Source organism: Oncorhynchus keta, chromosome 18 (genome assembly GCF_023373465.1).
Source record: "Oncorhynchus keta strain PuntledgeMale-10-30-2019 chromosome 18, Oket_V2, whole genome shotgun sequence".
Taxonomy (NCBI): Eukaryota; Metazoa; Chordata; class Actinopteri; order Salmoniformes; family Salmonidae; genus Oncorhynchus; species Oncorhynchus keta.
In genome coordinates, this window is record NC_068438.1 from 29576813 (window position 1) to 29594491 (window position 17679).

Here is a 17679-nt window from a genome sequence, read left to right on the forward strand (position 1 = left end):
AGATTGACATAGGCAAGTGCTTTCGCTGTTTGTTAGGCCAATCATCTACTCATCTTGTTGGCTGACGAAAAGTTAATGTGGACAGTTCTTCTAACATCTTCAACATGCACCTCGGAATTCGATACGGACACGCACAGTTGGGTCCAGAGCTCATGCCTTTTAAATAAAATAAAAGTTTATTTGTCATGTGCGCCGAATACAACAGGTATTACAGTGAAATGCTTACTTACAGGCTCTAACCAATAGTGCAAAAAAGGTATTAGGTGAACAACAGGTAAGTAAAGAAAGACAGACCGAAGAAAGACAGGCTAAATACAGTAGCGAGGCTATATACAGTAGCGAGGCAATATACAGTAGCGAGGCTATAACAGTTGCGAGGCTATAACAGTAGCGAGTCTATATACAGTAGCAAGGCTATATACAGTAGCGAGGCTATATACAGTAGCGAGGCAATATACAGTAGTGAGGCTATATACAGTAGCGAGGCTATATACAGTTGCGAGGCTATATACAGTAGCGAGGCTATAACAGTTGCGAGGCTATATACAGTATCGAGGCTATAACAGTATTGAGGCTATAACAGTAGCGAGACTATAACAGTAGTGAGGCTATATACAGTAGCGAGGCTATATTCAGTAGCGAGGCTATAACTGTAGTGAGGCTATATACAGTAGCGAGGCTAAATACAGTAGCGAGGCTATAACAGTTGCGAGGCTATACCAGTTTGCGAGGCTATAACAGTAGCAGGCTATATACAGTAGCGAGGCTATATACAGTAGTGAGACTATATACAGTAGCGAGGCTATAACAGTAGCGAGGCTATATATAGTATCGAGGCTGTAACAGTAGCGAGACTAAATACAGTAGCGAGACTAAATACAGTAGCGAGGCTATAACAGTTGCGAGGCTATACCAGTTGCGAGGCTATAACAGTAGCGAGGCTATATACAGTAGCGAGGCTATATACAGTAGTGAGGCTATATACAGTAGCGAGGCTATAACAGTAGTGAGACTATATACAGTATCGAGGCTATAACAGTAGCGAGACTATAACAGTATTGAGGCTATAACAGTAGCGAGGCTAAAACAGTAGCGAGGCTATAACAGTAGCGAGGCTATAAAAGAAGTGAGGCTATATACAGTAGCGAGGCTATATACAGTAGCGAGGTTATATACAGTAGCGAGGCTATACCAGTAGCGAGATTATAACAGTAGCGAGGCTATAACAGTAGCGAGGCTATATACAGTAGCGAGGTTATATACAGTAGCGAGGCTATACCAGTAGCGAGATTATAACAGTATTGAGGCTATAACAGTAGCGAGGCTATAAAAGAAGCAAGGCTATAAAAGTAGCGAGGCTATATACAGTAGCGAGGTTATATACAGTAGCGAGGCTATACCAGTAGCGAGATTATAACAGTATTGAGGCTATAACAGTAGCGAGGCTATATACAGTAGCGAGGTTATATACAGTAGCGAGTCTATACCAGTAGCGAGATTATTACAGTATTGAGGCTATAACAGTAGCGAGGCTATAAAAGAAGCGAGGCTATAAAAGTAGCGAGGTTACATAGAGACACCGGTTAGTCAGGCTGATTGAGGTAGTATGGACATGTAGATATGGTTAAAGTGACTATGCATATATGATGAACAGAGAGTAGCAGTAGCATAAAGAGGGGTTGGCGGGTGATGGGTGGCGGGAGACAATGCAGATAGCGAGACTTTTTTTTTTCCTACTGTGTTATTGACTTGTTAACTGTTTACTCCATGTGTAACTCTGTGTTGTCTGTTCATACTGCTATGCTTTATCTTGGTCAGGCCAAAGTTGCAAATGAGAACTTGTTCTCAACTAGCCTACCTGGTTAAATAAAGGTGAAATAAAAAAAATAAAAAAATAAAGATAGCCCGGTTAGCCAATGTGCGAGAGCACTGGTTGGTTGGGCCAATTGAGTTAGTATGTACATATGTACAGTTAAAGTGACTATGCATATATGATAAACAGAGAGTAGCAGCAGCGTAAAAGAGAGGGGGGCGCACAATGCAAATAGTCCGGGTAGCCATTTGATTAGTCTTATGGCTTGGGGGTAAAAACTGTTGAGAAGCCTTTTTGTTCTAGAATTGGCACTGCGGAACCGCTTACCATGTGGTAGTAGAGAGAACAGTCTATGACTGGGGTGGCTAGGGTCTTTGACAATTTGTGAAGCCTTCCTCTGACACTGCCTGGTGTAGAGGTCCTGGATGGCAGGCAGCTTAGCCCCAGTGATGTGATGGGCCGTACGCACTACCCTCTGTAGTGCCTTGCGGTCGGAGGCCGAGCAATTGCCGTACCAGGCAGTGATGCAACCAGTCATGCTCTCGATGTTGCAGCTGTGGACACATGCCAAATCTTTTTCGTTTCCTGAGGGGGAATAGACTTTGTCATGCCCTCTTCTCTACTGTTTTGGTGTGTTTGGACCATTCTAGTTTGTTGGTGGTGTGGACACCAAGGAACTTGAAGCTCTCAACCTGCTCCACTACAGCCCCGTCGATGAGAATGGGGGCGTGCTCGGTCCTCATTTTCCTGTAGTCCACAATCATCTCCTTAAGTCTTGGTTACGTTGAGGGATAGGTCGTTATTCTGGCACCACCTGGCCAAGTCTCTGACCTCCTCCCTATAGGCTGTCTCGTCGTTGTTGGTGTTGTGTCATCTGCAAACATATTAATGGTGTTGAAGTTGTGCCTGGCCATGCAGTCATGGGTGAACATGGAGTACAGGAGGGGACTGAGCATGCATCCCTGGGGGCTCCAGTGTTGAGGATAAGCGTGGCAGATGTGTCGCTACCTACCCTCACCACCTGGGGGCAGCCCATCAGGAAGTCCAGGATCCAGTTGCAGAGGGAGGTGTTTAGTCCCAGGGTCCTTAGCTCAGTGATGAGCTTTGAGGGTACTATGGTGTTGAATGATGAGCTGTAGTCAATGAATAGCATTCTCACATAAGTGTTCCTTTTGTCCAGGTGGGAAAGGGCAGTGTGGAGTGCAATAGAGATTGCATCATCTGTGGATCTGTTTGGGCGGTATGCAAATTGGAGTGGGTCTAGGGGTTCTGGGATAATGGTGTTGATGTGAGTCATTACCAGCCTTTCAAAGCACTTCATGGCTATGGACGTGAGTGCTACAGGTCTGTAGTCATTTAGTCAGGTTGCCTCTGTGTTCTTGGGCACAGGGACTAAGGTGGTCTGCTTGAAACATGTTGGTATTACAGACTCAATCAGGGACATGTTGAAAATGTCAGTGAAAACACCTGCCAGTTGGTCAGCACATGCCCGGAGCACACGTTCTGGTAATCCGTCTGGCCCCGCAACCTGTTTAAAGGTCTTACTCACGCTATGAAGAGCGTGATCACACAGTCGTCCGGAACAGCTGATGCTCTCATGCATGCTTCAGTGTTGCTTGCCTCGAAGCAGGCATAGAAGTGATTTAGCTCGTCTGGTAGGCTCGTGTCACTGGGCAGCTCTCGGCTGTGCTTCCCTTTGTAGTCTGTAATAGTTTGCAAGCCCTGCCACATAAGATGAGCGTCAGAGCCGGTGTAGTATGATTCAATCTTAGGACTGTATTGACGCTTTGCCTGTTTGATGGTTCGTCGCAGGGCATAGCAGGATTTCTTGTAAGCTTCCGGGTTATTGTCCCGCACCTTGGAAGCGGCAGCTCTACCCTATAGCTCAGTGCAAATGTTGCCTGTAATCCATGGCTTCTGTTTGGGGTATGTACGTACAGTCACTGTGGCGACGACGTTCTCTATGCACTTATTGATAAAGCCAGTGACTGATGTGGTGTACTCCTCAATGTCATCCGAAGAATCCCGGAACATGTTCCAGTCCGTGATAGCAAAACAGTCCTACAGATTAGCATCTGCTTCATCTGACCACTTTCTTATAGACCGAGTCACTGGTGCTTCTTGCTTTAATTTTTGCTTGTACGCCGGAATCAGGAGGATAGAGTTGTGGTCGGATTTACCAAATGGAGGGCGAGGGAGAGCTTTGTACGTGTGGAGTACAGGCGATCTAGAATTGTTTGCCCTCTGGTTGCACATTTAACATGTTGATAGAAATTTGGTAGAACTGATTTGAGTTTCCCTGCATTAAAGTCTCCGGCCACTAGGAGAGCCGCCTCTGGCTGAGTGGTTTCCTGTTTGCTTATTTCCTTATACAGCTGACTGAGTGCGGTCTTAGTGCCAGCATCTGTCTTTTATGTGACTTTTTTTCAAATCCTTATTAGAGTCGCATCATGCAGCCCTGGAATGTATTTAAAAAAGTTTGTATCACAAGTAAAGTTGCATAAATAACTCTATTTGAAGCATATAGGAGGACCTGGTCTTTATTAACCGCGCAATATCCTTTCTATCTTATTCAGCTTTGTTCAATTGTAATCTTCATACTATTAAATAATGCCACAGGATTCTAAGCAAATCTTTTCTGCTAAATTAATTAGTGTATCCCACAGCCATATGGCATAGCCAGATCATGGCCTAACATAATGTCAGAGTATGCTATTCTGTTCTTCTGAAATAGACTACATTTTCATCATATCATGTTTCTTCAGACCTGTCGAAAATAATGGATTTATTGTGATGGTGTAGGCTATATTACATGGATTTATTGTGATGGTGTAGGCTATATTACATGGATTTATTGTGATGGTGTAGACTATATTACATGGATTTATTGTGATGGTGTAGGCTATATTACATGGATTTATTGTGATGGTGTAGGCTATATTACATGGATTTATTGTGATGGTGTAGGCTATATTACATGGATTTATTGTGATGGTGTAGGCTATATTACATGGATTTATTGTGATTGTGTAGACTATATTACATGGATTTATTGTGATGGTGTAGGCTATATTACATGGATTTATTGTGATGGTGTCGGCTATATTACATGGATTTATTGTGATGGTGTAGGCTATATTACATGGATTTATTGTGATGGTGTAGGCTATATTACATGGATTTATTGTGATGGTGTAGGCTATATTACATGGATTTATTGTGATGGTGTAGGCTATATTACATGGATTTATTGTGATGGTGTAGGCTATATTACATGGATTTATTGTGATGGTGTAGACTATATTACATGGATTTATTGTGATGGTGTAGGCTATATTACATGGATTTATTGTGATGGTGTAGGCTATATTACATGGATTTATTGTGATGGTGTAGGCTATATTACATGGATTTATTGTGATGGTGTAGGCTATATTACATGGATTTATTGTGATTGTGTAGACTATATTACATGGATTTATTGTGATGGTGTAGGCTATATTACATGGATTTATTGTGATGGTGTAGGCTATATTACATGGATTTATTGTGATGGTGTAGGCTATATTACATGGATTTATTGTGATGGTGTAGGCTATATTACATTTACATTTACATTTAAGTCATTTAGCAGACGCTCTTATCCAGAGCGACTTACAAATTGGTGCATTCACCTTATGACATCCAGTGGAACAGCCACTTTACAATAGTGCATCTACATGGATTTATTGTGATGGTGTAGGCTATATTACATGGATTTATTGTGATGGTGTAGGCTATATTACATGGATTTATTGTGATGGAGTAGGCTATATTACATGGATTTATTGTGATGGTGTAGGCTATATTACATGGATTTATTGTGATGGTGTAGGCTATATTAAAATGATTTATTAGACTTTTTAAAATGTAGATGTTCCAAAGGTCTGGATCAATGGCTTGTAAGCCTTGTGTGGAAGCCAGGAGATGTTCATGTGTTTATGTTAATTAACGGTCAATTACAATGAGACCGGCAGTTATTTGCTTGATAATCACCGGCTGACAAAATGTAACCAACGCCACAGCCCCACATTTAACTTTCTTCTAAGATCCAAATATTTGTTTATGGCTCAACATGCACTTTTGGCTGCAAAACATTGCATGAAATGTGCTTTACAAATAATGTACATAATTATTAGTATAATTATTAAAATAAAAGGGAACATCAGGTCTGACCTAGCCCTGCCGAGGGAGGCCTTACACCAGGGCCAACTGGTACGAGCTGCCTGCCTGCCTGCCTGCCTGCCTCTCCCACCCCCACCCTCCAACATCGTCCATCTCTCTCCACCCTCATCCCCCCGCCCAGAGTAAGACAAACAAGCTGTACATCACTCTGCCAGACCATAATAAAGCCTTCCGAGGACACAGCCTCAGCGCCAGGTACAACAGGGCACTGTGAAAAGAAGAGTTGCAACTGGGGGATTTAAGGTGGTGTGGACAAGTAGATGTGTTTACTTATGCAAAACTTCTACTAATGCTAACTGGTGAAGGATGAGCCAATAAACATGCAGGTAATTACTAGAACAAACTAGCAGAGACGAGAGTTCCAACACAACCAGCGTGTCAACGCCAGACTGTTCTGTACAAAGATGTGGAGGAAGGGGAAGACAGGTTCATTTGGATTTTGTGTGTGTGTGTGTGTGTGTGTGTGTGTGTGTGTGTGTGTGTGTGTGTGTGTGTGTGTGTGTGTGTGTGTGTGTGTGTGTGTGTGTGTGTGTGTGTGTGTGTGTTCGTGCGCACGCACACTGAGGCTAAGTGATGTGTGCTCCAGCAGCATAGTGAAGCGTGCGAGTAGCAGCCTCTGGTAACTAGTCTACCCAGACAGACAGCTCAGGTGACAACAGATTGGTAGTGAGGCTTCCTGTTTCAGCAGAAAAGGCTGCACTTATCTTCGCCGTGGTTCGAAGGTAGAGCAAAGTGGTTGAGGTGTGCGTGCGTGTGTGTTTGTGTGTGCGTGAGAGAGAGAGAGTGAAAGATAGGGAGTGATGCATACACAGAGTGTGTGCGTGCATGTGGAGAGAGGGGGTGCTTAGCAGCTTTCAAGCCCTTCTCTGATTTCTAAACTCATTTGGCTTGGGGTATTGACCTGCCAAAGCCTCCAGAGCAGGGTAGGTGGGGGCTAGTTTCCTAACACTGGCTACAGTAGAGACCAATGGCTTTCATTTCACTGGCCATCCTCACATAGATTTATTTAGAAAGCACAGAGAGAATCAGAAACCTGATGTGTTCTATTTCCCCTCAAAACATCATTACAGTAGTGAGAAGGAGAGGAGAGGAAGCTACATTAGACTAGTGACAAGGAGGGGAGAGGAAGCTACATTAGAGTAGTGTGAAGGAGAGGAGAGGAAGCTACATTAGACTAGTGACAAGGAGGGGAGAGGAAGCTACATTAGAGTAGTGTGAAGGAGAGGAGAGGAAGCTCCATTCAAATAGTGACAAGGAGAGGAGAGGAAGCTCCATTAATGTAGTGAGAAGGAGAGGAAGCTCCATTAGAGTAGTAAGAAGGAGAGGAGAGGAAGCTACATTAGAGTAGTGAGAAGGAGAGGAGAGGAAGCTACATTACAGTAGTGACAAAAAGAGGAGAGGAAGCTACATTAGAGTAGTGAGAAGGAGAGGAGAGGAAGCTACATTTCAGTAGTGAGAAGGAGAGGAGAGGAAGCTACATTACAGTAGTGAGAAGGAGAGGAGAGGAAGCTACATTAGAGTAGTGAGAAGGAGAGGAGAGGAAGCTACATTACAGTAGTGACAAAAAGAGGAGAGGAAGCTACATTAGAGTAGTGAGAAGGAGAGGAGAGGAAGCTACATTAGGGTAATGACAAGGAGAGGAGAGGAAGCTACATTACAGTAGTGACAAAAAGAGGAGAGGAAGCTACATTAGAGTAGTGAGAAGGAGAGGAAGCTACATTAGAATAGTGAGAAGGAGAGGAAGCTACATTAGAGTAGTGAGAAGGAGAGGAAGCTACATTACAGTAGTGACAAAAAGAGGAGAGGAAGCTACATTAGAGTAGTGACAAGGAGAGGAGAGGAAGCTACATTAGAGTAGTGACAAGGAGAGGAAGCTACATTAGAGTAGTGAGAAGGAGAGGAAGCTACATTAGAGTAGTGAGAAGGAGAGGAAGCTACATTAGAGTAGTGACAAGGAGAGGAGAGGAAGCTACATTAGAGTAGTGAGAAGGAGAGGAGGCTCCATTAGAGTAGTGAGAAGGAGAGGAGAGAGCAACATTAGGTTAGTGTAGGTTAGGTTTTTATTGTCCCGTACCCCTTCAAACATTCAACCTCCAATCTCTAGCCCCAGGGTCAGCCAACTCTCAAATGTTGTTTTAGCCATCATTGTAAGCCTGCCACACACACACTATACAATATATTTGTTAAACATAAGAATGACTGTTTTTGTTACAAACCGGCTCGTGGGAAATAACAAAGAGCTCTTATAGGACCAGGCCAGAAATAATAATATAATAATAATCAATAATTTTGCTCTTTATTTAACCACCTTACATTTAAAACCTTATTTGTTCAACGTAAATAGTGAATAACTAATGAGAAGGGTGTGCTTGAAAGGATGCACATAACTCTGCAATGTTGGGTTGTATTAGAGAGAGTCTCAGTCTTAAATAATTTTCCACACATAGTCTGTGCCTGTATTTAGTTTTCATGCTAGTGAGGGCCGAGAATCAACTCTCACATTGGTACGTGGTTGCAAAGGGTGTCTTAACAGCGCGATTTGCCAAGGCAGGATACTCTTGAGGGTAGCTCAATCCAGAAATCTGGCAGTGGCTTCTGATTCAATTAAATTTTCACAGAACCGCTGGTTGCAATTTCGGTGAGGCTCTCTTGTTCAGATATCGGAAAGTGGACTGGAGGCAGGGCATGAAAGGGATAACGAATCCAGTTGTTTGTGTCATCCGTTTCGGGAAAGTACCTCCGTAATTGTGCACCCAACTCACTCAGGTGCTTCGCTATATCACATTTGACATTGTCCGTAAGCTTGAGTTCATTAGCACACTAAAATCATACAGTGATGGAAAGACCTGTATGTTGTCGTTGTTAATGCAGACAGAGAAGAGCTCCAACTTCTTAATCATAGCCTCAATTTTGTCCCACAATTGAATATAGTTGTGGAGTCCCTGTAATCCTAGATTCAGATAATTCATTAAAATGATGGTCAGTAATGAAAACTTTAAGCTCGTCTATCAATTAAAAAAAAAACCGTGTCAATACTTTGCCCCTTGATAACCAGCGCACTTCTGCATGTTGTAAAAGCGTTACATGGTCGCTGCTCATATCATTGAATAGTGCAGAAAATACACGAGAGTTCAGGGGCCTTGCTTTATTAACAAAGTTAATCATTTTCACTGTAGTCTCCAAAACGTCTTTCAAGCTGTCGGGCACTCCCTTGGCAGCAAGAGCCTCTCGGTGGATGCTGCAGTGTACCGGGAGCAACTGTGGCGTCGGGAGCAACTGCTTGCACGCACGTTACCACTCCACTATGTCTCCCTGTCATGGCTTTTGCTCCATCAGTATTGATATCAACATGAGCAGCAGCTATGTTTGGCTACATACGGACCGTTAGTGGAATTCCCGCGAGAGAGTAACGGTTAATGTGATTGGATGTTAATTATTTGACTAGGCTACCTATATTTGACATTGTGTTGTTATTTCACTGAACACCAGATGGTTTCATTTTATTTTTGGCAGTGAAACGAGGCTACTCAGGAAAGAAAAAAAACTCACCCAAATGTATAGCCCCGTTGGAAAATATAAATGGAAGGTTTGAAAATGTAAAGAAAATAAAATGCAAAAAATAAATAAATAATAAAATGTATCACATTTTTATTTGGCGTACCCCACAGCATTGCAAATATCCCCCAGTTTTGGAATACCTGGGTTAGTGAGAAGGAGAGGAGAGAAGAAGAAGCTACATTAGGTTCGTGAGAAGCAGCCCAAGTGCCTGTACTCCTCTGTGGATGTTCTCACCGTTTGTGAGAATAAGCAGATGTACTGAGGTCCATGAAAACCTTGTCTTTAAAAGCTGCACTCGGTCTGCCTGCCCTCCTCCTCTCTCCATGTTTACCTCCTATCTTATCTCCCTCCTTCCGTCCCAAGCTCCAACACCCCAGACCCCCATTGTGTAAAAATGAACCCCTTCTCCCCTCTTCCAAGCTTTGGGGCTCTTTGGTCAAGCTCTCTCCTCTCACCTTCTCCTCCACCCTCTTATCCTCCTCTCGCAAGTCCTTCACCCCCTCCCAAAGGGAAATGAAAGGGGGATGATAGGAGGGCAGGGGCTCCCTGTGATGCTTCATTCTCCCCACCTTCACAAAGACCTTGTCCTCTCACATGAATAAGCAGCTCCCTTAACCCTCCAAATAACTTCCAAGTGTGTGTTGACCTCTGGCTGCATCTTGTAACCTTTGAACTGGCATCTGAAGGAACAGCTCAAATCAGGGCATTTGAAGAGATTGTATGTATTGAATGTGGTCAACGTGTGAATACCCATCCACATATAGATACAATTGGTCAATGAACAGCCACCCTGCAGGTAGAGGACCAGCACGGTTGGAGAGGAGAGGAGTGTAAGATGAACAACCACCCTGCAGGTAGAGGACCAGCACGGTTGGAGAGGAGAGGAGTGTAAGATGAACAACCACCCTGCAGGTAGAGGACTAGCATTGTTGGAGGGGTTGGGGGTGTAAGATGAACAGCCACCCTGCAGGTAGAGGACCAGCATTGTTGGAGTGGTTGGGGGTGTAAGATGAACAGCCACCCTGCAGGTAGAGGACCAGCATTGTTGGAGGGATTGGGGGTGTAAGATGAACAACCACCCTGCAGCTAGAGGCCCAGCATTGTTGGAGGGGTTAGGGTGTAAGATGAACAGCCACCCTGCAGATAGAGGACCAGCATTGTTGGAGGGGTTGGGGGTGTAAGATGAACAGCCACCCTGCAGGTAGAGGACCAGCATTGTTGGAGGGATTGGGGGTGTAAGATGAACAACCACCCTGCAGGTAGAGGCCCAGCATTGTTGGAGGGGTTGGGGTGTAAGATGAACAGCCACCCTGCAGGTAGAGGACCAGCACGGTTGGTGGGGTTGGGGGTGTAAGATGAATAACCACCCTGCAGGTAGAGGACCAGCACGGTTGGTGGGGTTGGGGTTGTAAGATGAACAACCACCCTGCAGGTAGAGGACTAGCATTGTTGGCGGGGTTGGGGGTGTAAGATGAACAACCACCCTGCAGATAGAGGACCAGCATTGTTGGAGGGGTTGGGGGTGTAAGATGAACAACCACCCTGCAGGTAGAGGACCAGCACGGTTGGTGGGGTTGGGGGGTGTAAGATAAATAACCACCCTGCAGGTAGAGGACTAGCATTGTTGGAGTGGTTGGGATGTAAGATGAACAACCACCCTGCAGGTAGAGGACCAGCACGGTTGTAGGGGAGAGGAGTGTAAGATGAACAGCCATAGACACAGTGGCATGTCTTTAGTAATGATTTAAAAAATTAAGTGGCCTAGAAAGCTGCCCTGGGGTATTCCTGATTCTACCTGGATTGTGTTGGAGAGGCTTTCAATAAAGAACACTCTCTGTGTGTTGTTCGACAGGTTAGACTTTATCCACAATATAGCAGGGGGTGTAAAGCCATAACACATGTTTTTCTAGCAGAAGACTATGATTGATAATATCAAAAGCCGCACGGAAGTCTAACAAAACAGCCCCTACAATCTTTTTTATTATCAATTTCTGTCAGCCAATCAGCCATTTGTGTAAGTGCTGTGCTTGTTGAATGTCCTTCCCTATAAGCGTGCTGGAAGTCTGTTATTAATTTGTTTACTGTAAAATAGCATTGAGTCTGGTCAAACAAATTTTTCCCAAAAGTTTACTAAGGGTTGGTAACAGGCCAATTGGTCGGCTATTTGAGCCAGTAAAGGGGGCTTTACTATTCTTAGGTCGCAGAATTACATTTGCTTTCTTCCAGGCCTGAGGGCACACACTTTCTAGCAGGCTTAAATGTAAAATATGGCAAATATGAGTGCCAATATTGTCTGCTATTATCCTCAGTAATTTTCTATCCAAGTTGTCAGACCCCGGTGGCTTGTCATTGCTGATAGGCAACAATCATTATTCACCTATTCCACACTCAATTTACAGAATTCAAAATTACAATAATTGTCTTTCATAATTTGGTCAGATTTACTGGATATACAAGTGGGAGGCAGGTAGCCTAGTGGTTAGAGCATTGGACTAGTAACTGACGAAAGGTTGCAAGATCGAGTCCCTGAGGTAAAAATCTGTAGTTCTGCCTCTGAACAAGGTAGTTAACCCACTGTTCCTAGGCCGTCATTGAAAATAATGTTCAATGTTTGTTCAATGTTTGTTCTTAACTTTTTCGGGCTAGGGGGCAGTATTCGGAAGTTTGGATGAATGAGGTGCCCAAAGTAAACTGCCTGTTACTCAGGCCCGGATGCTAGGATATGCTTATAATTGGTAGTATTGGATAGAAAACACTCTAAAGTTTACAAAACTGTTAAAATAATGTCTGTGAGTATAACAGAAGTTATATGGCTGGCGTAAACCCGAGGACAATCCATCCAGAAAACAAAAATTCAGCTCACCCTTGATTACTATGGCTTTCAATGCAAATATAATAGGAAGACCTCCCAGATTGCAGTTCCTAGGGCTTCCACTAGATGGCAACAGTCTTTAGAAAGAGTTCCGGGCTTGTTTTTTGAAAAATGAGCTAGAATTTGTAGTTTTAGTAAGTGGCTCCCATTTTGGCTGTAGTGTTTGTTGCGCGTTCTGGTGAGGTCGCATACTTCGTTATTTATCTCCGGTAATGGTCTCCGGTATTCTCCGTCTTAAATTTGATTGTTTATTTACATATTAGGGTACCTAAGGATTGATTAGGAACGTTGTATGATATGTTTGTTAGAAGTTTATTGGTAACTTATGGGATTCATTTGTATGCATTTTGAACGAGGGAAACTGGTGGATTACTGAGTTTAGCGCGCCAATGAAACAGACTTTTTTGGGATATAAAGAAGGACTTTATCGAACAAAAGGACCATTTGTTATGTAGCTGGGACCCTTGTGATTGCAACCAAAAGAAGATATTCAAAGGTAAGTGATTTATTTTATCACTATTTCTGACTTTCGTGATGCCTCTGCTTGGTTGGAAAATGTATGTAATGCTTTTGTGAGCGGGGTGCTGTCCTCAGATAATCGCATGGTTTGCTTTCGCCGTAAAGCGTTTTTGAAAAAAATATAAGAAGAAATAAAAAATACTTGGATGTGTAGTGTCAGCGTGTGCTGCTGACATGTCATGCCATGTCATGCCTAGGTTTTCTAATCTTGCAAAATCAGTTGGTTTTGGGATGAAAAGATTAACCACAAATGTATATTTCCTACTACTGCATTTCTGCGAGTGTCATACATTTTTTCAGACCACCATCAAGCCCCCCTGCCTTCACCCCCACGATGTGTCCTGGGACTGCACTGGTGGCAGGAAGTAGGATCCCTTCTGGCTTAATATGGCTCAAAAGTGAATGAAACAAACATCAACAACACTAAGACACCATCTTGCTGTCCAAGAGGACCACTCATCACTGATGTGTCTGACTCCTGTAACCATGTGTGGAAACAAATATGTCACAGATACATATTCCCATCCAGCCATGATTACCAAACATATATTTGATTCATAGGACTTATGAAAACCTAGCTCAGGAGACAAATGTTCTGTCCTGCACCAGAGAACACACACTGCTCATCCATGTCCCTACCTGTTTGTGTGGTCCTCTGAGGATGTGGGCCCTGGCCCCCTCACACGCTGTCCTCATGGCCTCCAGAGAGGGAGTGCCCAGCAGGTCCGTGATCAGATCCAGCTACAACACAGAACACACACAGAAGAACATCATGCAGCATATGTTACTGTACTTGACACACGCATGCACGAACAAACACACAAACCCACACATGCTCACACACACACACGCTATGGCACATATTCAGTAAAGGCGAGGGAGTTGAGAGAGGCAGGCCAAGTTAAGGACTACAGGGAGCTATACTGTGTATTGATTGACTTATTGCTTCGGAATGCAATTTTTCAGTCCATTGTAAACTTACAGTGTCTGCGAACAAGTCAATTTAGACATGAGCTATTTGTGTCAATATCAGAAGTGAAAGGGAGTAGTGTGTACTGAGACATAAGACTGCTTTCCTCCCCATCTAACTCAACATGTCATCTCTGAAAGGGAGGTAAAGGAGGCAGGACCAGAGCCCAAGGTTTGGAGAGACATGGGCATTAAGGGGTCAAGGAAGCTCTGTCCTGTTTTCAAATACAGATTTTATCTCTGAAAGCTCAAACCCAGCTGAAATAACACACCTCAGTGAAGTCTACTGACTAACAAACACAACCAAGAATAGCCAATAACTTTTTTTCTTATAAAGTAAGCAAGGAAATGCTCTACACTGAATATTAGATCAGCAAGTATCCCATGTCAGATCAACATGTCCCCAGTGTTTACAGTATTGGTTACCTGCTGGATGGGACTTTGTGCCTGGAACAGGATGCGTCGGCCCAGTAGCTCGGCAAAGATGCATCCTACAGACCAGATGTCGATGGCGTTGGAGTAATGGTGGCTGCCCATGAGGATTTCTGGCGCGCGGTAATACTGTGTCACCACCTCCTGAGTCATGTGACGAGACTCGTCCAGCTCCTCCAACCGCGCCAGCCCAAAGTCACAGATCTGAAGAGGTATGAAGGCAGAGAACATGTTCACATTAATACATCCATCAATACCAATACACAAATAGACTAGTCCTCCCAACCCAACCTAACCCAAGGTTTAGATGCATGCAGCTTCTTACAAGATACACCATTTATTATTTGGTAGCTTACTGTGACTGGCCAGTGTCAATTGTTAAATAACTGAATAAGAACATTGTCTGATTCGTCTAAAGACACAAAAGAATGGAATATTTGGATCGTTCATAAACGGACTAACGAGTTGCTCTGAAATTCTTTGTTGACTCATATCTCACTTCTCCCAAGCTCTTCAAGGGATGAGCCGTTACAGTGCCTTGCCAAAGTATTCATCCCCCTTGGTGATTTTCCTATTTTGTTGCATTACAACCTGTAATTTAAATAGATTTTTATTTAGATTTCATTTAATGGACAAACACAAAATAGTCCAAATCGGTGAAGTGAAATTTTAAAAATGACTTGTTTCAGAAAATTATATATTAAAAAATAAACTGAAAAGTGGTGCGTGCATATGTATTCACCCCCTCTGCTATGAAACCCATAAAAAAGATCTGTTGCAACCAATTACCTTCAGAAGTCACATAAATTAATTTAAAAAAGTCCACCTGTGTGCAATCTAAGAGTCACATGATCTGTCACATGATTTCAGTATATATAAACCTGTTCTGAAAGGCCCCAGAGTCTGCAACACCACTAAGCAAGCGGCACCACCAAGCAAGCAGCACCATGAACACCAAAGAGCTCTCCAAACAGGTCAGGGACAAAGTTGTACAGATCAGGGTTGGGTTATAAAAATATATCAGAAACTTTGAACATCCCACGGAGCACAATTAAATCCATTATTAAAACAATTAAAGAATATGGCACAACAACAAACCTGCCAAGAGATGGCTGCCCACCAAAACTCAAGGACCAGGTGAGGAGGGCATTAATCAGAGAGGCAACAAAGAGACCAAAGATAACCCTGAAGGAGCTGCAAAGCTCCACAGCGGGGACTGGAGTATCTGTCCATAGGACCACTTTTAGCTGTACACTCCACAGAGCTGGGCTTTACGGAAGAGTGGCCTGAATACAAATTTAAAAAACATGTTTGGTGTTCGCCAAAAGGCATGTGGGAGATTCCAGAAACATATGGATAAAAGGGTTCTCTGGTCAGATAAGACTAAAATTGAGATTTTTGACCATCAAGGAAAACGCTATGTCTGGCGCAAACCCAACACCTCTCATCACCCCGAGAACACCATCCCCACAGTGAAGCATGGTAGCGGCAGCAGCAGCATCATGCTGTGGGGATGTTTTTCATCAGCATGGACTGGGAAACCTGTAGGAATTGAAGGAATGATGGATGGCGCTAAATACAGGGAAATTCTTGGGGGAAACCTATTTCAGTCTTCCAGAGATTTGAGACTGGGAAGAAGGTTCAGCTTCCAGCAGGACAATGACCCTAAGCATACTGCTAAAGCAACACTTGAGTGGTTTAAGGGGAAACATTTAAATGTCTTGGAATGGCCTAGTCAAAGCCCAGATCTCAATCCAAATGAGAATCTGTGGAATGACTTAAAGATAGCTGTACACCAGCGGAACCTATCCAAATTGAAGGAGCTGGAGCAGTTTGGCCTTCAAAAATCTCAGTGGTTAGATGTGCCAAGCTTATAGAGACATACCCCAAGAGACTTGGAGCTGTAATTGCTGCAAAATGTGTCTCTACAATGTATTGACTTTGGGGAGGGGGGAATAGTTATGCACACTCAAGTTTTCTGTTTTTTTTGTCTTATTTCTTGTTTGTTTCAAATTAAAAAATATTTTGTATCTTCAAAGTCATAGGCATGTTGCATAAATCAAATGATACAAACCCCACAAAAATCTATTTTAATTCCAAGTAGTAAGGCAACAAAATAGGAAAAATGTCAAGGGGGGTGAATACTTTCACAAGCCACTGTATATCAGAAAAGCGTCACTAATTACATTTCCAATGAAAACACTCAATGAAGTTAATCATCAACCTCTTCTACGATGTCAATACAGGGACACACTTCCAGCTCGATCTCTTATGACAGCTACGTGCTAAATAACAGCTGTTTTTTCCCATTTCTTGTTTTTGCCATGTTAACTATATATAAATTCTGGACAGAATGACAGGATGTGAAAGATTGGGGGAGCCACATTAGTGTTGCACCGCTACGGGCCTTGTCACGTTACTCCAGACGATTACTGCTTGTACACAACTGAATCAAACTGCTTGAGTAGCTGATGCTGCTGAGGGAGGAGATTTTTGGAAGGGGATGTTCATCATCATCATTATGTTCATCATCAGAAATTAAATGAGGAGTGCCTCGCTCTAAAATAATGGCATACACATTGATATCATGGGCAGATAGCACACAATCACAGGCAGGCAGGGAGCATCACAGAGGCAGATAGGGATGGGCTCCACTGAAAATAGCACAGAATGTGTGGAGAGGGTTTCCCGTTTGGGAAATGAGAATTAGGAGCTAAATGAGTAAATGTCTGCTAAAGACAATCTGTTCTCCAGAGTCAGCCAGAGAACACACTGAATCACTCTGTTCTCTCCCCTCTCCCTCCTTCCTTTCTCTCGCTTCAGTGTCTGTTGGGGGAGGAGGTGGAGCTAGGGGTAGCATAAACCAAGGCAGGGCCTCCATTACCAAGCCCCAGGATGAAGATTTATGTCAGGAGCCCAGCATCATGTACTGTAGAAATCCCACTGGGGCATCAGACCCCCGGTAACACAGGCTACAGAGACTCACCACGCCAGACTGCTACTGAGGGCAGGAGTCAGGAGTGTGAGTGTGTATTTCAGATACTGTACTTCCACAGAGCAGAATCCAACCCCAACTTGACCTCATAAATATAACACTGTACATCTCAGTTGACTAATACATGTCATCATCACATGAGGATGGAAATGTTAGATAGTAGAGGACAGTAGATCAACCTTAAGCACACAGTTGCTGTTGACCAGGAGGTTGCCAGGTTTGATGTCTCGATGTAGGATGCCAGCTGAGTGCAGGTACTTCAGTCCTGCAAAAAAAAAAACACATGCCAGGAAAGAT

At 43.5% G+C, this 17679-nt stretch overlaps 1 protein-coding gene across 1 annotated transcript in view; it reads right to left on the reverse strand.

Annotated features, from left to right (window-relative positions):
- The window catches only part of LOC118396878 (serine/threonine-protein kinase NLK-like), a 146866-nt gene that overhangs the window by 27539 nt on the left and 101648 nt on the right, over positions 1–17679 (reverse strand). The window contains exons 5-7 of the mRNA XM_052467872.1: positions 17562–17647; positions 14382–14591; positions 13626–13727 (exon numbers count right to left, since the gene is read on the reverse strand). Of these exons, the coding sequence (XP_052323832.1) occupies positions 13626–13727; positions 14382–14591; positions 17562–17647 (398 nt within the window). The remainder of the gene's footprint in view (positions 1–13625; positions 13728–14381; positions 14592–17561; positions 17648–17679) is intronic.